Source organism: Rhea americana, unplaced genomic scaffold (genome assembly GCF_003343005.1).
Source record: "Rhea americana isolate MKP2758 unplaced genomic scaffold, rheAme1 scaffold_44, whole genome shotgun sequence".
NCBI classification, from domain to species: Eukaryota; Metazoa; Chordata; class Aves; order Rheiformes; family Rheidae; genus Rhea; species Rhea americana.
Genome location: NW_028186579.1, coordinates 1989671 through 2013764, shown reverse-complemented (window position 1 = coordinate 2013764; position 24094 = coordinate 1989671). Strand labels below are relative to the sequence as shown.

Genomic DNA, 24094 nt, shown 5'->3' with positions numbered 1-24094 from the left:
AAACAGAGTAAGACTGGTCCTGCCCTGTATCAGCAGGGCAGGGTGGTGAGCAGCTCAGAGACTGCAAGGCAAATGGATGTAGGTCTTTTGTCTTTTAAGAATAGAAAGCAATGTGACTGTTTTACATAAGAATGCAGTCTAAAATGCTGGCTGGTGGAATAATACATGTCGAACTATTAGCTAGTCGGTGGTTAGTGGAGTTTTACACTTGTTTGTGCTTCATGTTTTTTTAGCTTCTTGATGTTTATTTCAGAAACAGATTTTTTTTTTTTTTTTTTTGATAACAATCTGTGATTAGTTAACAAGGTAATGGATACACTCTTTTAATTCATTTGGAATGTCCCCCCTTTCACCTCTTTCCAAATATCTTCTGTTCTTAAAATAGTTCAGGGTAGCTAGACTTTATCCAAATGTTTTGGTGATATGCTAGACAAATGAAAAAATGAAAAGCAAAAGGGTATAGACAAGAAATGTTTATTGTAAAAGAAAATAAAATTAAAAGACAAAAATGGGTGGGAAGCACAGCACACAGAACTAAGAATTAAAAAAACATCTTACATTCTGCCTTAATGGCAGCACAGTTAATAGGGACAAAAGGACGTCTTGCTGCCTGCCGCAGCCGGAGGGTATTTTTGCAGACCTGGCGGGCAAGTTTTGTCCAACACGTTGTGTGAAGAAAGAAAGCTTGGCGTGTTTTCACTGCCGACTTTGGACTCCCAGTGTTACGAACTGGAGTACCCTGTGTGGCCTGGCGGGACATATGAGTTCTAACATGGGACTCCTACAAAAATAAAACAAATAAAGAAATCATAATACAACATCTGAAATAGACAATCTGAATCTTCTCTTAATAGTGACAAAAGATGTTCGCAATGATCACCTTTAATGAACATTTTCTAATACTATTAAATACTGTGACCATAAGCGGAAAGAATGGTATTCTTTCTTCACATATGAAGAGAATGAACAAGAGAAAGATAATTCCCTCGTATTTCAACATTAATAAATTCCCAATTTGGATAAATTCACAAGGTTAATCAAATGATATACCTCAGCACCATGCAAAAAGAAGCTATAAAACAAAGAAGTGTGCTCTATTGGGAGTGCAAATTTAATACTGTTCTAGATGACATACAATATAGTCCTATTAACACTTTACAGATTACATGCCATTTGACCAACAACGTAACATCTGTCACTGAAAATGCATGAAACGGACATTTGTCTACTGAAGATCTGGTCAAATAAAGACATGGCAGGAGCTACATTCTGTTCAGTTCTAATTAAGACACAGATATTCATCAGTTAAGTTTTGTAACTCTGATGTTGAACACAAACATAAAAAGCATTCCACTAAATGCTGAAATCACAGCAGTCTTGAGAAAGTGCCTTTTTTTTTAGGGAAAATTATCTACATGATCCTACCTCTGTAGGCTGGCTGGAAGACAGTTTATCTTCATCTGTCTGTGTGGGCATTTTCAGGCCACCATATTTCTTCCAATAAATCCAGCAAGATGCACACAATCTACATTGCATATTAGGGGGGCCCCAAGAATACCACTGGTGAGACTGTGGAGCTAAGGAAGAGAAAACAGGACCACTAAACTGATGCATGCTGCATTCAATATAGTAAATACCAATGCTGTAATAAATGGTATTCCATAAGAACATCATAAAGATAAATATTTAATTAATTTGACCTAGCGAAAATAAGAAATTGAAAAAGCAAAGTATGTTTTAATGACAGTATTGCCACAAAAGACAATTCCCAGTAAAAAATTAGAAATACTTGCATAGGGAGACTCATTTGTAAACACCAAGTTAAACTTTTTTCTTTCCTCCTCTTTTTTGCATCTTTCAGGAGAAAACTGTTCTTTGAAAAATGCAATTTGAAAAACAATGGAAGTATGTAGCTAGAACTTCCCATATACAAAATGTAATTTGAGTTTAATTGGTGCTTAAGACACAGAAAGTGACAGCAATGATAAGTAAAGAACTTTCATACGGTAGGCCTTTTCTATTTTTCCAATTCTGACTTCAGATTATATTGAGAGAAATCTGACAATGTCAAAAGTTGGTATTTCAAGACCAAGTTGGTCCAACAGGGATCACTGGAAATCCACAAAATACTAAAAAATCCACAACAAACCCCCCCAAAAAGTAACCCTCCAAGACAAAAAAAAAAGTAAAAATGATTAAAAAAAAAAAACTCCCAAAACTCTGCAATCTTTCTGGACAAACAAAAATAACTTGATTTTGGAATTCTAAAGGTAAAAGATCAACATATAACTGCTATTGCATTACATTACCTTTCTGTAACTTTCTAAATTGTTCAAAAAAAAGGTAGCTCTAATTTGAAAGTTACTTCTGCCACGAAGTTAATTAAAAATTAACTTCGATTTATTTACAGCATGGAAATAAAGTATGTTTGTTTGTTTTTAAAGGTGTATATTAAGATTGGCCAAAAATCCTAATAGTTGGAAAATGACACAAATATTACTAAAAATAACAAAAAAGCCACAAAAAAAAAAATTTTTACTTACTATAGCAACTTTCACAAGCTCGGCCTATTAGTGATGCTTGTGCCTGATAGGAGGCTCCCATTGCTCCATTCACTGCAGCAGGTTTCCCATTGTTGCTGGATATTTGATTGGGATTTGGTTTATTGCTTTAAATAAAAAAAAAGTCAACTTTCAGAAGTCAGTTTATTAGCAAATTAATCAACACAAAACCAGCTTAGTTCTGGAATTCTTATGTGTGGTGGCAAAATCTTAAGAAATATCTAAATTGCAAGACTAATTTTTAAACTTCTCTAGGATTTAACACAGTAAGAGACTTCATTATGTAAAGAGTTGATTCAATACTCAAACTTACAGAGCTCTGTAAAAAGCAAGAGTAAAAACTATTACACAGTCAGCTCAGTAAGCTATGCAAAAACAAAGTCTCCAGGTCAAGCATAAAAACAATTCAGAACACAGCATGGAATTTAAGAAGGGAGTTCCAGTCAACACGTTTAAAACCGATTAAGCTTTACAAGGTGAGGCTGGGTTTTGAGTGAAGTACAACACATGTAAGAGTAGTAGCACTGCCTGTAATTGTGTAAAGCTCTCCACAGTAAAAGGGGGGCCTGTCGAGCCATACCTGAAGCAGAAGTACATATTTTTGCGTCAACTGCAGTAAAGGTGAATGTCCTACAACTACAGTAAAGCTCACTCAGATGAGAGTGTTTCAATCACTTCTGTCCTGAGTAGGCTTGCCTTTTTTTTTGTTATATATATATATATATTTTTTAATCTATTATTGCTCCAGTGTAGTGGAACTTTACCTCCAAGACAACTAATACATTCTGCACTAGCTTAAGTACAGCATTTCCAAAGCTCCAGTTTTGTGCGTGTTGTTTACCCTTCTGATGAACAAAACTCGTAATACAATGCAAGGCTAGATATATTGATTTCTAACATGATTCTTCCTAAATATATACATAAAAATATGTACAATAGTAATTAAAATCACTAATTAAAAGAAAAAAATCTGCACAGCTATCCCTGTTTTTTCACTATTCCTGTATAGAGTACAAGCAACCTTTGCTGTATCAAGTCTCTACTCCAAATAAAGCAAGTCAGTCTGTTTGTCTCTATCCTTCTCGTTTTTTACTACAGCCAGTGAGAGACACTTCTGCAATTTTCAGATGCCCTTTATCAAGTACCTTTTGAAGGTACTCAGGAAAAGTCCCCTGGGCTCAAGGTACAAGAGAAGAAATCAAGAGAGTATTACATCTYCCACCTTAGGGTCTGTTGCTTAGTTACCTGCCAAAGAAATCTAGAACTGAAAGGGACTCTCTGGTTATTGAGGACAAAACCCTGCTTTTACAGGAAATAGTATCTTACGATCAAGTTTTAAAAGGTATTCATTTCTAACTTAGAATCAAATCTACTCAGATTTCAAATGCAAGAATTCAATCTTGAAAAACAGCAGTAACAATTCATTTGTCCATGAATGCATGTGTGATCGCACAGTTATCGAAGATTTAACAGCTCCTACTCTCTTACTGTTGACTATGGATTTTATCTTGCCTTGGAGGCAACAGACAGCAACAAACAAAAAGGCAAAAAAGAAATTCCATATTTCAGAACAGAGTTTGTGATCTAATACAATTAGTCACTACTGTGAATAGAGATGATATATTGACAAAGTCCCAAATTGCTAAAACACACCAGGAAAATTAAAGTATTATGTGAAGAATGCGTGCCTTCCATAATAACGGTTTTCCAAAAGCAGCTATTTACCTGAGAGAGTTATGGAACACTCATACCAGTGTTTTCAGGATACAACTCAAACCTATGATGCCAAAGATTATCCAAAATCAGCAATTATTAAATGTTATTTTTTTTAAAGGGTGTCATTTATTAGGGACTTGAGACATATTAGAGACTTATTTCTTCAAAGAAGATGAGATTAGAAGTTTGAATTTAACAGTCTGCTGTTTGTATTATTAAATCTATTCAGGAGACAAAACTTTTTAAGAAATATGGAAATGAAGCTCCATTGTAGGCAATTTACAGAAGCCATCAAAAATGTAATACTGGATTTTCAAATTGTTTCATATTGTATTCCAGGCTTGTTACATAAATACTCATATAAATGGGAAAGTTGCACAAACGTGCAGTGAATATGCCCACAAGGAGCTTAAAAGAACGTAATCCCCTCTGTTCTCATAATCTTGAGGAAATTATGAATATGGAAGAGACAGATTATATCTTGATTTTATAAATTAAATAACAAAATTAACAAAATAACTAAATTAACAAAAGCAGATACAGCACTCAGTTTAAATCTAAAAAAAGATAAAAATCCCGCAAAAGTAAACAGATTTTATTAGTAAAGTCTGTTCAAAGACAAAAGATTTTGTGCTGTTTGCTATCTCTAATTCACAATCAAAGCATTTCTTGTCTCTAGCTTACATACAGTAACATACAGTATCAATAAAATAAAATTGTAACTGAAATGGGAAGAAAGCATCTGATTTCATTTTATGTAACTACATTATCAACTGCTTCTACCTTGAAATACTGCATTTACACAAATATGAAATGTTGGTTTCACAGAGATTCTGACATGATTACCCTTCCCCCCCCCCCCCAAATGACAAGGCCATTCTTGGATGCAAGCTGTTCATGTAGCACTTGAAACTAACTTATCAGCTTTTGTAATACTTCTCATCTTTCCAAAACAGACAGTTTGGAAGTCAAAGACAAAGGGCTCAGTCAAGTACAAAAGTTCCACTTAAGGAAAGAATTGACATTTTCCAATTATATTTGGTATATAACAAGCACTGAGAAAGCGTTAAGAACCGAGACTAAGAAAACATCATGCATATTACTGCATGTAACTGCATGTTACTGTTTCAATTTTACCTACACATTAATCAAAAAATGACTTTATCGTTGTACTCACTAGGTGGGGATGTATACTTGTTTCAATTTACTTTCTGCTTCAGCTGCTTTCAGACGTTTCTAGTTGAAAAATTAACACATTATTTATTACATTCAAGCATGCAAATTCATAAAGCTGCACACAATCCATCTTTAAATTATTTTTACTTTATACAGTGACTCCACAAGAGCTTCCAAAACAAGCGCAGAATTCTACAAGATGAAAACCTTGAGAAACTGGAGTTTCCTGTTTTTATTGTTAGTTTGAAATTATAGTATATTGTCTTTCCCTGGTAAAACTCACAGGCCTCAGTGGATAATGACAAACCTGTAAAAACGACTATTACAATTTGCATCAATTACATCTAACAGACATGTATAACATTGTGGTTAACCCTTGTAGGAAAAAATGTAAAGTGTACTTTAAATTAAAAAAATAAACTAGTGAATGTGCACACAATGAGTCAAGTAATTTAATACTATGCGTGTGTTCAATCAAGCTCAAGGCCAGGCTTTTTAAGCAAAGTAGGAATTAGAAAATTCAAGTCCACTGACTGTTAGAAAGAACTAAACATTTACTTCCTTAAATGCCACTGAAACTCTAACACAGTAACAGAGAAGTAGCAGGAAAGCATGCTACTATCAAGATATTCTGTGAATTTACTAAATTATGACTTTCTTCATGTGCCAGCTTGCACTCAAAATAGTATTACTGGTTTAAGACAATATAATTTGGTGTGATCTTACAGATCTACTATACACAAAGAAGTTATCCTTGACATATGGCCAGCACACTTGTAACTTGTAAAAAGAACACAATTTTCTTGTGAAAGCTTCAAAACATTAACACCTTGAAACAGTAAAGGCAAAGAATTTTGCTAGTCAGAGAAAGACGCACTGGTGTGTTTGAAAAACACCAGTTAAATGTCACTCTCTGCTGGGTGACCCCTGGAGTCCACTGACTTCAACATGGGTTTTGTCACTCCTTCCATCTTTATACTCTGTCTTGTCTGCAGTAACAGTATTTCAGGTGCATGAGAACTCTGACTTCGTTTTTTTCTCATTTGTTTTGGTTTTATATTAAAAAAAAAAAAACACAAAACCCACATGTGTAACCAGGTCTATGGTATAAAGGAGTGAAATCTTATTACCTTTACTATAGGGTTTAACAGGAAGGCAAGGTAAATCCTAAAATTACTGATGAGCTATAAAGTATGTAACATCCAATCTAGATATAAAGGTATACTTAAACAAAACATAAAAATATGATACACCAATCAGAGTATCATCTGTCTGGTACCTTTTGAATACATGAAATGAAACTTAAAATGAAAAGTCTTAGGCACAAACACCAGAAACTTCTAAAATGCTGAGAAGTAGCACTTATTGCCATACATTCAGTCACAGCCGATTCCTCCAGCTGCTGKAGCACTCCTATCCCCCTGCCACCTTTCCTTTGATTAGCAAGTTTTTTTTATCAAGATAGGGAAAAGGATGATGAAAACATTTGCTTTTCTATATGGAAACAAAAAAATTGCAAAGGTTTCACATGCTTTTTTCAGCCCTGCAGAATCTCAGTGGTGCAACCAAAGGATTCTGGCTCATAGCATGTAAATAGAGGGGCAGAGGAAATGCATTCAGCAACCCATGGTTTCCTCATCTGAAGTGGATTCTGCAAGAAATCAAATTTAGGGTTTTTTTTTCTGTTATGAATACTAAGTCCAAAAAAMCACAATTCAGACAAAATAAAAAACAAGGGAACACTTGAGATGACAGGAATAGCTATGACAATATGCTTTTCAGCACTAGCACATGAGACACAGGGTTCAGATGTCTACTGRTTATCCAGAACATCTGCCTCTACCTATCAGACCTATTGTCTTCTATCAATACTTCTGTTCACTTGAAAAAAAAAGGAGGAAAGGGGTTAAACAAGGTCAATTTTATTTAAGGGAAAAATAAACTTTAAAAAGGATATTAATATCCAGCAGTAAGTCAACAGCATCTCTCTGCTTCTCAGGATTTCTCCTTTCTTCAGCATGTGTTTAATACTCAGACCTCCATTTCTCCTACAGTAGCCAGTTCTCTCTTCTGCTGTACTCCTGCTTTTTGATACCCAATCTTYGCAAGATTAAGAATCCAGGAAGGTACTTCCCATGTTGAGAGAAGTATCATCCTCTTTGCTCTGAGGGATCTGAGATGAATTACTAGGTTAATAAGCTTTAACAGCTGAATAGCCTGAGTGCTTTACATGAGGCTTCCTCATGTATTACTCCTTTCCATTTGAGAAAGTTGCCTCTGTCTCATCCATCAACACACTTCTCATTTACAAAAACTGCTTTTTCACTGTGTCTCTGAGGAGCAATTCATGCAGTCTATGCCACCAAAAATTAATTCCCATGGGATATGAGAGTCCTTTTCCATTTATTTCCAAGACAAGCCTTCCACAAGCGTTTTGCTGCTCACWTGTTCCTACTTGCGTTTTGAGCTGCAGAACTGACTTCCTCTCTCATCTCAGCTACACGTGGTGCAGCTCCGTCCTTAGTGGCACTTCAGTAGACGCATTACAGAGATGCAACCATGCAATGATTTGCCTCATTTAAGTCAGTTTTTGCAAGTGCAATGAAAAAGAAAGCATCTGCCAAGCCTCATACACTGGCCGCTTTTAAGCTGAGAACATTTCTTCAGAGCTCCAGCAGAACAGCTCAATAGTGAACTGCTTTTACTTAACAGCTCCAGGCCACACGGTTTCCACAACTGTCTCCTTTTTCTTTCTCTCTCTCTCTTTTTTTTTCCTTTTCATGTTATAATCAACTATACATATATTTGGTTTTCAAACTGAAGAAATAGGTGAGGCTACAGATCAACAGATAACCTGCACTTCACTGAGACTCAGAAGAAACTGGGACCACTGTACAAAGAGATCTCACTAAAGCTCACTACACATCTATCATCTGAGAAAAAGAAGAAAAAATGTGATAAACTAAAAGAAATTATGTAAATAGCTTTGAAGTGTCAAACTTTAAAGTCACTTGTAGCAAGCTGTATTGAGGCCCTGTGGGCAGTGTCAATGAAAGGTGGGTATACACACTAACTAAATTTTAGCATACTTTTAATATTGGCATGGGGGCTCTATGGAATAGAATTTTAGCAACTCCTTTCTTCCTTTATTTATCAGAATGAATCATATACTTTCTTCTGCAAAATAATCATATAGTACTATTTTAGTATAAGCTATATTTTTATGCACTAAAACTATAGTTAACATTGCACCTTAAAAGCAACAGAAAATGTCATRGCTTGAATTCACACTGACCGATCAACTTTCAGGTATGGAAAGAGAAGCAAGGATGTAGAAACAAAACCATCAACAAATAACTGCAGTTTCTGAAATGAAACCTGAGCCTACTGAAATTTGGAGAARGTTGGCAAACTGGAAGTGTTCAGAGAAAAAACATGAGAAACATTTATGCAGAGATCAAAACTGATAATAAAAGACTCCCCAATATCATAGGAAAAGGCTGGAAGTTGAAGCTAGATGAATTAAGGATAATTAATCACTGTAACAATTTAACCAGGAGAGATGATTTTTTTTCCAAAAGATATGTCTGATTTTAAACACCASCTACTTCAAGGAAGTCCAACAGACTGTATTATAGACTATCAAACTAAATAATCTCAGTTTTTCATTTGGCCTGCACTGCTTTTACCCAGTTACCCTTGAAAATTGAATGGTATTTCTTCTCTAGAACATTTGTTATGATTATCAGCTGACAAATACCCCAAGGAATGAACATTTCCCTATATAAGTAATGTTTTCAACAGAGAAAAATAAATGAGAAGGAAATGTAATATATTGTTGTAGTACAGTAGTTTGAAGTTATCTGTTCTCTACCTTAATTAATGAATTTGTAGTAGTTTTGCAAAAAGGATCCTTTGCTTGCACATATTCTCCTTTTTCTGCTGAAAAGTCTTACTAAAAGATTTTTGCATCGAACCAGATTTTTAAGCAGAAAACTGCGTAACATGAGTGGTCATGAGAAGTGCCAGACTGTCAAGAGTGACTACTGAAGGGCTGAATCAGTTTTGCTACACAGGTTCCACACAGGTAGAAAAGATTACTTATTTAATTCCCTTCACCTTGACTTGACGGGGTCATGCTCTGAAGGCAAGGTGGCAGGAACACCTCCATCCCCATTAAAACATCACCTTTAGCTACCAAGCAAAAGAACCATTTAGTGAMAATTATGGCAATGAAATCTGTCCTATATACAGCCAATGCACATGACGAAATAGGTAGATAATTTAGTAGCAAATTTTCATATTAAATCACACTGATCTAAAGTGAAAAAAATGTTTTATGCATAAGTAAGATTCAAGTATGTATATCAACATTTTCTTTTCCCATTCTCCCAAGCTGTCCTACCTCTCAGGCATGACATTTCAAAAAGAATGACTCCAAAATTGCCACTCTTTTACTGAACGTATTTTCTCCCGGCATACATTCAATCATCACAGCTTGTTCTGATATAAAAAACCCAGAGATACTATCTTTACTGAACTATATTATTTTTACTATTTCAGAACAAACTAAACAATGGCAGGATAAGGTTCTGACCTGTTAGAATTCCCTAATTTCTTGTTAGGAAGGATTACAGAAATATTAACCAGGAGAAAAACGGGATAATTTGGCCTACACTGTTTTTATTATTGATGATGATGCATTACCCCGGAAGAACATCTCTGCAGCATTAGATCCCAGGTATAATGCCATATTAGGAACTAGGATGTTACAAGTTTACTTAGAGATAAGCAAAAAAAAAAAGACATTTATGTCTGTAAGAGTATTCAAGTTCTGGGTAACCATAAGGCCTTTTGCAGTATTTCTATATGACCTTTTTGTATCTGAAGCTAAAAATCTAATTCTACAGAGGGGGACACAAAGTCAACAAAATGCTGCACACTCTGATTGCTGTGGCAACAGAATCATAATGAAGCCTCAGAGAATGTTAGAAGAAAATCCCATCTCAGCATCTTTTGCCAACTACTCTAGAGAAGAAAAAAATAAAAATCACAGGAAAACAGAGAACAGTTTCTGAGCAACCTAAATAGGCTGACAGAAGTCAAATTTCAATTCAATTTTTCTTTACTCCAAGGCCTTCATCGCTATAAAATCTTTTTATCTGATCTTTCAAGATCCTCCACTACTCTCCTAAAAGCAACTCTTAAGAGCTGAAAAACAGCACAGCAAATCTCTGCTGTCAATAAGAATGGAGATTAATGGTGCAAAGAAAGTGTGAAAAAAGCTAAATGAATGGGGACAAATGGAAAATACATTTTTAACGCACAACAGAACTATTTTCTATTTGTATGACCACAACACTAAAAGGCCCTTGTCATAGTCTAAGACTCTACTATGTGCCACAAGACTTTTTATATCCTAACAAGGCAATCACCCTTCTGACACAATGCAACTAAACAAAGAATAATTGTAAAGATCTACCTAAGGACACAGCTGAAATCACAAGACTTATTTCAAACATTCTGTATATAACATTGCTACTAACTGTAAGGCAATAACAGCTATCAATTTAAGTGTCAAATCATAAATTAAAATGGAGGATTTTATTTTTCGACTGTTTAGAAAACTTCTGAGTATCTAAATCATGGTGTAAATATAACACAGAGTACAATACATAAAAAGCACTAATACTCCAATTTGCCATATCCCAGTATAGCTAGCCAGTGCGTTCCTATCATATTTTTGCTGCACAGAGACCCAAGCAGCTGAATACTTAGTCAGAAGGACGCCATATTCACTATATGCAGAATRTTCTCAACTTTTGTTTTCAAATCTTGACAATACGAAATTAACTTCTTATCCTGGACTATCAAGAAAAGGTTCAAAGCAYTAGAAACTATCTTTAACACAATATATTTTTCCTTTTTTCAATCCTACATACAGCTTCAAAGCTTACTGCATTTTCTCTGCAGCCTACCTCCTTCCTATCTACAGCAAGAAACTGAAATTGCGTTGCTATAAACCAGCACACAATAAAAGAAGGCTCTTCACATCTGTGTAACGAACTCTCGTCATTCGACGATTTGGCAATGTATCCTGTGATCACAYGACACTATTGGTCTACAGCCAAAATTATTAACGTATGCCTCCAAACACATGTCTAAGACCACAAACACATCTTTATGCTTTAACAGTTTTTTTCTCTCTTTTAAGAATAGGGTAGATTTGTTCATATTGAAATAGGCATTAAATTACCTGCTGCACATATCTGTCAGTGGTTTTCCACATGTAATAATACTCAATGATGCTAGTCAACGACTTCCAAGGGAGCTGAAAAACATTTGTTACAAATTAAAGCGGTTCCAAGAAATTGGAATGTCCACATCTTATTAAACACACTAAAATCTTACAGATTTGACATATAAATAGTAGAATGCACATGCATTAAATTCCTACATTAAAATATAGACACATATAAAATAAATATACTACTAAAAATAGAGAAGTCTTCTTTATGGATAACAAAAATGCAGGATTGAAGTGATATTATATACAGTAAATTATGTTTGGATTTGGATGTGTAAATAATATGTTTAAACTAAATGATATCTTGTGCAACCGGAAACACAGAAAGCAACATCTCTATTATAAAATGTATCAGACGGAGAACACCATTTAGGACTAAAATAAATCATCTTGACAAGAATGTGTTGGAGTCCCGCAATTATTTTACATTTAAAAATACATCAGTCACAGCACTTAATTCACAAGTTCTTCAAGTCCCATAAAAAGTAAATGGTTCATATAACACAGCTGTTTTTCCATAAACTTTTGGAACCCCTTTTTTTATTATTATTATTATTACTATAATTTGATTTACAAGCTTGTGTGTACATGTTCATTTGAAAAGTAAAGATGTTTAAGCCTAAGTTTAGGATAGAAATAGCAGCCATTTGTAATCGTTATAGAATTATCTAGTCCACTGCATGAATCATCTCAATCATTTAAATTAGTTATTCTCTCACAGAATTCATGCAATTTTTCTTCATAGCCTGAAAACATGCCACTATTTTGCGCATAGTATTTTACAGAAGCATGTATTAACACCAACATTTTCTGCTGTCCAGAGATAAAGCTGAAAGTTAGAAAGTCCCAGAAATCTAAGGTGTAGAAACCTATCTTTCCAATCCTATCAACTCCACTTTGGGACTTTCTCCATGTTCTAAGCCGAAAGTGCAGGCTCCTGAGCCTTTACGCAAGTTCCTCAAAGCAACAGAAGAATCCTGAATCAAGTTGCCTCTCCCAGCATGCAGGAGCTCACYGTCAGGAACTCCACAAATGGTGGAGGAGCCTATGAGGAAGGATGTCCCGCTGGATCTTGTCCTTACCAACAGAGAGGGACTGGTTAGAGATGTCAAGGTTGGGGGCAGCCTTGGCTGCAGTGACCACGAGAAGAGTTCAGGATCCTGCAGGAAAGAAGTAAGGCAACAAGCAGGATTGCAACCCTGGACTTCAGGAGAGCAGACTTTGGGCTCTTCAGAGACCTGATTGGTGGAATCCCATGGGTTAAGRGGGTCCAGGAGAGCTGGCTAGTATTCAAACATCACTTCCTCCAGACTCAAGAGAGGTGCATCCCTATGAGTAAGAAGTGCAGCAAAAGGGGCAGGAGGCCTGCATGGGTGAGCAAGGAGCTCCTGGCCAAATTCAAACAGAAGAAGAAAGTACACAGAATGTGGAAGAGGGGACAGGCTACTTGGGAGAATTACAGGAATGCAGCCAGAGTATGTAGAGATGCTGCGAGGAAGGCTAAGGTCCAGTTGGAATCGAGTCTGGCAAGGGATGTTAAGGACAACAGGAAGGGCTTCTTCAAATACATCAGCAGCAAGAGGAGGACKAGGGAAAATGTGGGCCCGCTACTGAATGGGGCGGGGGCCCCGGTGACAAGGGATACAGAGAAGGCAGAATTACTGAATGCCTTCTTTGCTTCAGTCTTCACTGCTAAGGGCAGCCCTCAGGAATCCCAGAGCCTAGAGATGAGAAAGTCCAGAGAAGGGAAGACTTTCCTTTGGTTGAGGAGGAAAGGATTAGAGACCGTCTGGGCAGGCTAGACATCCACAAATCCATGGGTCTGGATGGGATGCACCCACGGGTACTGAGGGAGCTGGTGGAGGTTATTGCCAAGCTGCTCTCCATCATTTTTGAAAGGTCCCAGAGAACTGGAGAGGTGCCTCAGGACTGGAAGAAAGCCAGTGTCACTCCAGTCTTCCAATACGGCAAGAAGGAGGACCCAGGCAATTATAGGCCGGTCAGCCTCACCTCCATCCCTGGAAAGGTGATGGAACAGCTCATTCTGGATRTCATCTCCAGGCATATGGGGGAAAAGAAGGTGATCAGGAGTAGCCAGCATGGATTCACCARGGGSAAATCCTGCTTAACCAACCTGATAGCCTTCTAKGATGGAATGACTGGCTGGGAGGATGAGGGGAGAGCAGTGGATGTTGTGTACCTTGACTTCAGCAAGGCTTTTGACACTGTCTCCCATAGCATCCTCCTAGAGAAGCTCAGGAAGTGTGGGTTAGACAAGTGGACAGTGAGGTGGATTGAGAACTGGCTGAAAGGCAGAGCTCAGAGGGTYGTCATCAGTGGCGTGGAGTCTAGTTGGAGGCCTGTGGCTAGCGGCGTCCCCCAGGGCTCAACACTGAACCATCTTGTTCAACTTTTTCATCAATGACCTGGATGAGGGGATGCAGTGCCTCCTCAGCAAGTTTGCCGATGATACCAAGCTGGGAGGAGTGGCTGACACACCTGAGGGCTGCGCTGCCAGTCAGAGAGCGCTGCACAGGCTGGAGAGCTGAGCGGAGAGGAACCTCATGAGGTTCAACAAGGGCAAGTGCAGAGTCCTGCACCTAGGGAGGAATAACCCCATGCACCAGTACAAGCTGGGGGCTGACCTGCTGGAGAGCAGCTCTGCAGAGAAGGACCTGGGAGTGCTGGTGGATGACAGGTTGACCATGAGCCAGCAATGTGCCCTTGTGGCCAGGAAGGCCAATGGTATCCTGGGGTGCATTGGGAAGAGTGTTGCCAGCAGGTMGAGGGAGGTGATCCTGCCCCTCTACTCAGCCCTGGGGAGGCCTCATCTCGAGTACTGTGTCCAGTTGTGGGCTCCCCACTACAAGAGAGACATGGAGCTGCTGGAGAGAGTCCAGCGTAGGGCTACAAGGATAATCAGAGGGCTGGAGCACCTGCCCTGTGAGGAATGGCTGCGAGAGCTGGGCCTCTTCAGCCTGGGGRAGAGAAGACTGAGGGGGGATCTTATCAATGCCTACAAGTACCTGAAGGGAGGGTGTCAASGGGACGGGGACAAACTCTTTTCAGTTGTCCCATGTGACAGGACAAGAGGCAATGGGCAGAAATTGAAGCACAGGAAGTTCTGCCTGACCGTGAGGGGGAATTTCTTCACTGTGAGAGTGACGGAGCACTGGAACAGGTTTCCCAGAGAGGTTGTGGAGTCTCCTTCCCTGGAGATCTTCAAGGCCTGCCTGGATGCAACCCTGTCTAACATGCTCTAGGTGACCCTGCTGAGCAGGGAGGYTGGACTAGATGATCTCCAGAGGTCCCTTCCAACCTTACTGAATCTATGATTCTATGATCTTTCCTGAGATCCTGCTGAGAAACTTCGTCACCCCAAGACCTGCCATTGCCTATTAGTCCATTTCAGCTTCTCTGAATTTGTTTTCTTTTCTGAACACTTTTCCTAGTAACACATTAGTACCATGGACATACTGGCTTTATCTCCAGAAAATACTTCTATCTGTTTTAAGTCAACTATGATTGTGACAATAACAGGAGATTCACTCACTCAGTAGGTGATCACAATCAACTACAGATAATTAAGGTGTTTTGATTAGATAACCATATACTTCTACAACTTGATTTACATCTCAGAAAACCTGTTCAACATACTGAGAATGAATATCCTATATTCTAAGTGTTGACCGACACTCCTAAATGATAAAGTCCTATAGAGGCACATGAATTTTTCAGAGGTTGCTCCTAATGGCCACAGAAGCCAGAAACAGCCACAGAGTAATGTACTCTCATTATCAAATTCTGTTAAACACTGACAGAAAGAAATGCAAATGATGTGGCATACATGGCATGAAATTTTGTAGGAGAAAACTAACAATGAGGTATCAGCAGCACARAAACAGGAATAGGCAACTTTCAATTTCATTAGTTTTTGTAGGGTAAAAATGGACCACTTAAATCAGTCCAGTCTGAAATACTTTGGATTCTAAAGCATTTTCAAAATTTATGTTAACTTTAAAGCATGTTTCCATAGTTTCCTGAAGTCAGACTCTTGCTCCTGTTTTATTTAAATGGCTCAAGTCTGATTCCCAAGGCCTTTCCTATCATATCTGAAATACAAAAGTTACAAATCTGTGAAAAACAGTGATAATAAGAAACTAACAACTTAATGAACAGTACGGAAGACACCACAAGAACTGTCCCTAACAATGAAGAATATGGTTCTGTTTAGTGCACATAAAATACTCACTTTCTTCCCATTCTATTATCCTGGAATGGGAAGTAATTCAAATTAACTCAATTAACTTAAAAAGTTTAGGTTCATTAGGAGTTACATAGGTTCTCACAGATAGCGGTACCTCAGTAAATGGATCCTGTAACAGCTGATTAGTCAACAGCAGATGAAAATGATTGTTCAAAGGCTGGACTGTAATTTGATAACAGGCAAGCTTCCCCATTCTATTAAAAAAGGTAAACTCCTTTACACTATTTAATTAAATAATAATTATCTTGCTTACTAATATTTAACATTTATACCTCAATGCCTGAGCTGCACTCTGAATATCAAATAGTGCCAGTTCTTATTATTTGCTGGAAAAGTAAACGTACCTGCCCTTCAAAGAACTGTAACACAAGGGTTGCAATTGCAGTTACTTTGTCTTGCAGATCTAGGATCATTCTGAAAGTGCAATTCTTGTAATATATAATGACTCAAGTGGGTATTACRTAAGTATTTTCCTTAGAATACTGCTACCAATCATTTACTTTCATGCCACACAAAAATCTTGCTGGTGCTGTGGCACCATCAAGCTGACTGCTTAGAATCAAACTTAAGCTCAGACATCAATTTGCTTTTACCACACTGCCTTTTAGTCAAAAGATATAAAACCAAAGGGATTTAATTTTATCATTAAATACTAAGTGGCCAGTCAAACAGATTAGCACGYATACTACTAGTTCATTAGCTGCTTTACCATGCTTTTACAACAAATATAAAGGTAACTTACTTTTCAGTGACCAATTAGTGAAAAGAGGGATGACAACATACAGCATTTACTACAGAATGAAAGTATTCTCATGGATAATTGCAGCTTAAGTGCTATRAATTCACATCTACCTCACCTTACAGAAACTTGTTCATATTTGCACCATCTAGATCTTGAAAGGATTATTTTAATGATTACTTTTAACCAAATGGTTGCTTTTAAAAGGCTTATACYTTATAATCACATAGCTAGTGGGAATACATAAATCTTACTCTACAGAAATGAAGACAACCTGCAAAATTACATAAATGATTACATATGATTGAAAGCTTCCAAATTACGTAGTACACAATCTTGACATTACTCTAAATTACTGATATGTAAAATAGATGTCCTCTTAATGATGTTTTAAAAATGACGTGTCACTTTTCCAAAGGTAAAAAAGTGACTAAGAAAAGAGACGATACTTGAGTAGTATCCATATCCATTTGTGTTCTACTGTTTCATCATTAACGCACTCTCAGTAGACTGCCTAACCCTCCCTCTAGATTTTTTCTCATTTTATTCTTACCAGGAGGACAAGGGAAAAAAAAAATATATGTATTTTATAAAGAAGAGATAGTGAAAGAAAGAGGGTAATCAGGAGTTCACCTGAGATTAAAAAAAAGAGAGAGAAGAGAGGAAAAAAAAAGAGAGAGAGAGATATCACCAACACTAAATGCTAAACAACTTCCCAGCATCCCACACACCTTTCTTGGAAGGATTTCTACAGCTCTACATCATGTACATGTATCATACATCTTCTAAAGTAGTATGGTTTTCCCCTCAAAGATGGCTAAAGCACCATCCATTGCTAGTAAAACATCGACTTCACTTTGCAAAGAAAGAAACTGAGCTTTCAGAGTCAGGCAAAATGAAATATTCACAAAAACTTGTATACAAACAGGCTTTTTCATTAAGAGAAAAGAAAACTCTGCAAAAACATGCAACAAAATCACCAACAAATTACTGAAAATCCCAGCAATGAGTGATTAAAACTCAATTTCATTTCATTACTTTGCATTAGAATTCAGTAAATTAAAGCTCTGTAAAGTCTGATACTTCAGAATCAAAACTAGCGTAGTTAGAAGGTATTGAAAAACATCTCCTTTACTTTTCAGAAGCACCTTGATAATGAATGTGTCAAAGTAACTCCCTGTAGTGCATTCTGAAAGCTATCTGAGTATGGATTTCTCTCTGGTAATCACAGAAGGAAATCCTGGAGTTWCCAAAAACACTCAGGGGAGTGAGGTGCACAGCTGCTAATGAATTTCAATGGAGCTTGTGGAAAAGTTCTGAAAAGTTCTGAAAAGTTTCTAGAATTTCAGAACTTTGTAAAAATCCTTATCAAAACAAATGAGAATTTAGCATATGAGCCAGCCTACCTAGTATTAAGTCATTTACCAGATTATCTTCTGCCAATATCTTTCCAAAGAATGGCACTGAACAAGAAAAATACTCACTTTCATCTGGATTTATATATATATGTACACACACGTGTGTGTGTGTGTGTGTGTGTATGTTAATTACATATGTCCAATGCACAGATTTCTCCTCTAGCTAACCTTTCAAGCCTACAGAGAACAGTTATGCTCACCCATTCAAAAACACAATACAAAAGAGAACTACTTCAGCACTTACAAAGTCTTGTCGAATGTCATTGAAGTCCTTCCCGTATTTTTCCAATGCCTCTTCAAATAAACTAGCTTCTGATGCTGACCATTCTTCCATTTCATCTCTACACAAAACAGGCCCTCCAAGCGGCACTAGAACGCTGATGGCACTGCTCAAATCATAGTTGTGTTTATGCAAGGTATCCATTGCATGGAACTAGCAAAGAGAAGGATACAATAAGAAAACTTGTTGAATTAGAGAGTAGCCCGTTTCAATCAATGCAAACTCAATGTATTATTTAGTATATGCCATGCAACAATCTTTAACTAAAGCTAGATTTAGAATCTATCCTGGTGTCATACATTTTCTGTTAAAAAAAAAAAAAAAAAGGAGAGAGAGAGAGAGAGAGAGAGAGAAAGAGTAAGGAAATTTATATTGCTCTATTACTTAACTTAGGAAAGGAAATGCCTTAATTAAATGTTTATTAAAAATGACACTAGTTAATCAATCAGTTCCTTCAAATATTTCTAGAGAAGCTTTAGTTGGTAGAAACTGGTTTGAAGTAACCCAACAGAGAAAACAGCATATTGTCTGAGGAAAGACTGAGGAGCACTCTGAATTAAGTTTAATTAATTTGAATTCTAAATAGTAGCTAAATACTCAGAYGTCTATGGGCTCAGTATTTTTGTTGTTGGGGAAGGAAATCGTCATTTATTCTTTTCACTATCACCATACCAAAAACAAACAAGGTTTTTGTCCTCGCTAAACACTGTTTCTGCAGATGACTAAATGAGGTTTCGTTGTTTATTTCACTTTCCTGTAGAAAAGAAGAAAACAGAAAACAAACAGGTGATAGCATTCTTCACCCAGCCTGTTTAGAGCCCTCTCTGAATATTCACATCACCAGCAAATGATGGAGAGTGTGAAAAGTAAGTTGCTACATCACAGATTCACCCACAGGGAAGATGAACAACATGTAAGAACCCCTTCTAACTCAGCATCCCGAATGCCCCTATTACAGAACCTTGAATTGTTGTGCTGATGGAGTTATTAGAAGTATAGAGTACAGTACATCTGCAAAATACGCAACTGTGTAACATCAGTCTCCAACCACAGCCATCAGCTGCAACTGTAGCGTGCAATACAGCCCTAAACTCTCCTTACAAGAGTGGGCGCCTGAAACCTTTCAGGCAGGAATAATCCTGCATTGTATGTCAGTATAGCACTTACAGACTGATTCCAGTTGAGCTTCTGGATATAAATGCACTAAGAAATAAATTCTCCTAATCTGTTATTATCTCCTATGAGTGACTAAGGTCTTCAGCTTTCAATATACCTCTTGTAGAGCTACTGGGGACAGGATCCTTGAACTGTTTCATCTGCATGAAATAATGTTACCTTTATCCTACAATGCATCATTTTACATAGGGTTCAGGTCAGATTCATCAGGCTGGAGAAGGAGCCATTGTTAGAGAGAAACTCTAATACTATACAATGTCTGAAATACATAATCTTCAGATTAGAGAACATAAAATATATTACTGGGTTAGTACTTATCACACAGCCAATGATGAAACCTGGCCTAAAGAYTGAACTCTTACAGTATATGCATTACCAAGGTTTAAATCTGTTTAACTCTCACTACTTGCAGAAAAACAGTGCACAGTATACATTTCCAAGCAGCTGTTAAACCCAGATCTATTCACTGATAACCAGTTTTCTTAAAAATGAAAACAGAAACAAATAAACCAGGATTTTGCCCCTACTTTACATTTGTTTTTGCATCTATAATAAACATCAACTTTCAGAAGTGTTTTTATTACTCAAGAAAAGATACATAGAAACAACTCAGTAGATAAGTATTGCCTTCGCTCAGCTGTYTGTGACAGAAGATCATTGACAAGTTCCCACAATAACACTCTTTACCTTCTGCTGCTTTGTCAGCCCCCACTTGCAGTCAGATTCCCACACTGCAGCGCACGAACTATACCAGCAAAAGCAAGAGCAGCCTGAAGACATAACTGGAGCCCAAGACAAGAAGTCCTGAAGCATGTTCTTTTTGTTTGCTTTTCCCAAGGATCTGAGGACTACAAGAAAGTAGTACACGATGCATGAAGGGCAGGAGGCTGGGAAGAGCTGTCAGTGCCTCTCCTGAAGTGGACCCTGGAGTACGGAGGGAGAACAACCCCTCCCTAAGAGCACTTGCCTAGAGCTTCCCTGGGCCAGCAGGAAGGGATTAGCCACGCTGGCAGAGGGAACTTCAAATGCAAACTTAAGCAGGTGGGAAGACACCATTTGCCAAGCCAAGGAAAGGCAGCGTGGGTCTGGGGAGAAAAGGAGTGGCCAGGCACACTGCAAACAAGCTGTAGCATGTAGTTCCAAAAACAAGCTGCCTTTTCAGTAGTCTTAATACTATAATAATATTTTAAATATGTTTGCTGCAGGGGCTACCTATACAGAAATCTTATGCAATTCAATAAAAAGTTTTGTTACATATAATTCAAAGGAAAAGCACGTTTATATTGTCTATTTTCAAGAGATATCAGGGAATAAAACTTAGTTCCTTATAGTAAAATAACACAGGCTCTTCAGGACAAACCCACTGTAAGCAGTGAGCACAGTGACTTGTCAACCTGCTTTGCTTTAATGCCTCTCACCAATGGATGCACAATGTAGTATTTAGGAATTCGAACCAGTAAGTCTTTCCAGTTTCTTTTTCTTCTCAGAGATCAAACTTCCTTATAAAAGAAAACATCGGGTTTGAGAAGGCGAGAAATACAAGCTTCAGGAAGCTGTATGTCTCACAAATCTTTATTATTGTAAAATAAAGAGAGTATGAAATCCCACATTGCTTCAGGATATTTTGGCGACTTCTACCATCTAAGAAGTTCAGCCCACATGGTTTCAGGTCTTTCAGCAGGACTTTCCAAATGGCTTGGCAGTTTCCTGTCTTGTCTCATTATCTTCCCCCCACATCTTTGAGATAAGGAAATCTGAAAGTAACCACTCACTAGCTGTTAAGCTGGCAAGAACTCCTTAATGTGCACATTATCTTCAATTTATTCATGTTTATAACCTGTGCATTTTTTTTTCTATTAGTCTGTTTACAGTCACCTAACTGAAACAACCAATTTTCTTAGTGTGATACTGTATCACCTCTAAAGCATTAATATGTCACTTTTGCAAACATCTACTAAGTGTGGCTCAAAATACTCTCCCAATTAACAAGARACCATATGAAAGAATAACTACTATAAACACAAATATCTCTTTTCTTAACTTAGAAGAGAGTACGTTACCAAGGATCAAAAGAGAAAGGTTTTAAAAAGTTGAGGGGGCAGGAAAATGAGGAAGAACAGATGCAATAATTAAACCTGGGGTGGCTCCTCCGGTGCCTCATTATAAGATATTCCCTTCATTAAGTGTAATGGAACTTAATGGATCATTTGCAAAGGAGAAACATTTATATGGCACTCAAACACTAAATGTATCACTTTATTAGCAGCACTGCACAGATACTTTCAAACAAAAAGAAACTGCTATAGGGATGAATCTATTATATTAATCACTGAATACTCTAAGAAAGACTTGCACTCTATGGGAATTATTAGAAATGCTCAATCTAATGAAATTTTAATAAAATGAAAAATGTTAAACTGGAGAACTATTTTGATGGGAAAAAGTATAAAACATTTAATGCAAATAGAATTACGTCACTAAGGTCATATCAGGGAGTATGAAACAGAAAAAGTATCTTTTGAATGCAAAAGAAATTCTCCTCAGTATTACTGAAAACACTACACACTGCCACTATCTTTATACCTACTACCACTTTATACATTCTACCACTGTCTCTCTCAGTCCACACTGAGACTGTTTCCTGTTTAATCTATACGTACTCTGTAAAATTTAAGACCTTAAGTCTAATCATGTTTTGAGGTTCACCCCCATTTCATTCTCCAACATCCACAACCCCTGGGAATTAGGAATGCTAGATAGTATACCTCTGCCAATTCTCAATGGTAACTATTATGGACCTGTTGTCCATAACATTTTTAACCTCCCCCCTTTTTAACCTGCTGATATTGTCAGTTCTTACAGCGCTAAATTCCAGAGGCTCTCTACCCACTAAGTATCTGTCCACTTCACTGAATGCCCCTAGTTGTAATACTCGAGTATTTGATGAATAACAGCTCTACATGACCCTTACCTATTATATAATGTTGTACACAAATTCTTAAAATAATAAACTCCTTTCGCTGGTGTCTTTGGAAAAATAAATCAAATCTGATTCTGTCAAACAGTAAGGTTTTGCTCTTACATAGTTTTCCTGGCATGTTTTCACTACCGTAGCATGTTTCATAATCTCAGCAAATACTGGGACAAAACTTTGGTCTGTAACATTATATATATACTTTATGCAGTATGTATAATTAGTATTTCAATATCCTAAGGAAGCATCCTAAGGACATCCTAAGTAAAATGTTCTTCAAAAAATTGCTTACAAGTCTGATTGTTTATACTCTTTACAATATTTACAGACCCACATATATATTATCTAGACAATGCTCAGTGTTATTACAACATAATTTAAATCATATTATTGATCAACTATATTGAGTGAAGCTTTATAATAAAATGTGTATTACCCACACTGCTACTGTGCAAATTGTCACAATTGAGGATATCCTATGTAAGTACATTTCTGTTGAACTCAATTAATTCACAGTATGACCCGAACAGGCAGCACCAACAGCCTTATAGAAAACCTACAGGATATTGACTATGTATGTAGATACCTTGTAAGCAGGTATCTAGAAGAAAGCAGATCTCCGGAGCACAGAGATTATGGAGTAACAGATCCTACTGAATTTCTAKATGTAAAAACTTCATAGAATTTTTAGCAAGCCACTCACCAATGTGATGTCTCGGGAAGCAGCAGCTGCACTCATGTGTAAACTAGGTTGCCTGACAGAACTACTGCAGTCCAGTGCTCGAGCGAACGTGCCAACCGCCCTACAAGAGAAACAGTAGACAGTAAATGCACAGAAAGATTTAACCTCTTTTTTTGATTAGCAGACTCTCTGTTGTGTCTGTAGAAGTGTCGGTTTAAAATAAAAGTCACATACCATAATTCCAAGATTTCAGATCTCTGCTAATAAAGGACAGTTTGATAAAGACAAGCCAGCAAGCATGAAAGTAAAAATTCTGACCCTCTCCCTAAGGAGAAACATCCTACATAAAAAACCCAATACCTTGAAACAGCAGGAACACAAAAGATACCCACAGAATTCTAATGTACCWATTTTCTATTTATTATGATGTCAAAGACACCAGCCAGTTTGGGTTTTGTAACTATAGCCACTATTTTTGAAATTAAAAAGTCTAAATACTGTTTAATAAATTCAAATACGATTAAAATAGGGAACTACTATGTTCCTCAACTAACTCTATTAGCAGAATTACAGGTAAGTAACACAGAAAATTACTAACATTTGATTCACCTCAGGAATGCCCATCTACTGCTTCTACTAGTAAGGTAATGAAAGCATACTGACCTTAGTATTAAGTAGTAATAAAATAAATGCCTCTCTCAACCTACTCAATAAAAGTATTCAAACTGTATCAATATATACATAGTTTTCTCCAAGCCTTAGGTTTTTGTTGTATTTTTGTTGATGGATTGATTGTAC

General features: G+C 37.1%; 1 protein-coding gene across 1 annotated transcript in view; it reads right to left on the bottom strand.

Annotated features, from left to right (window-relative positions):
• Window positions 1-458: 458 nt before the first annotated feature.
• The window catches only part of MTA3 (metastasis associated 1 family member 3), an 86774-nt gene continuing 63138 nt past the window's right edge, over window positions 459-24094 (bottom strand). The window contains exons 8-14 of the mRNA XM_085315779.1: window positions 23318-23417; window positions 18429-18617; window positions 11710-11784; window positions 5455-5513; window positions 2544-2668; window positions 1426-1577; window positions 459-781 (exon numbers count right to left, since the gene is read on the bottom strand). Of these exons, the coding sequence (XP_085171905.1) occupies window positions 542-781; window positions 1426-1577; window positions 2544-2668; window positions 5455-5513; window positions 11710-11784; window positions 18429-18617; window positions 23318-23417 (940 nt within the window). The 3' untranslated portion in view covers window positions 459-541. The remainder of the gene's footprint in view (window positions 782-1425; window positions 1578-2543; window positions 2669-5454; window positions 5514-11709; window positions 11785-18428; window positions 18618-23317; window positions 23418-24094) is intronic.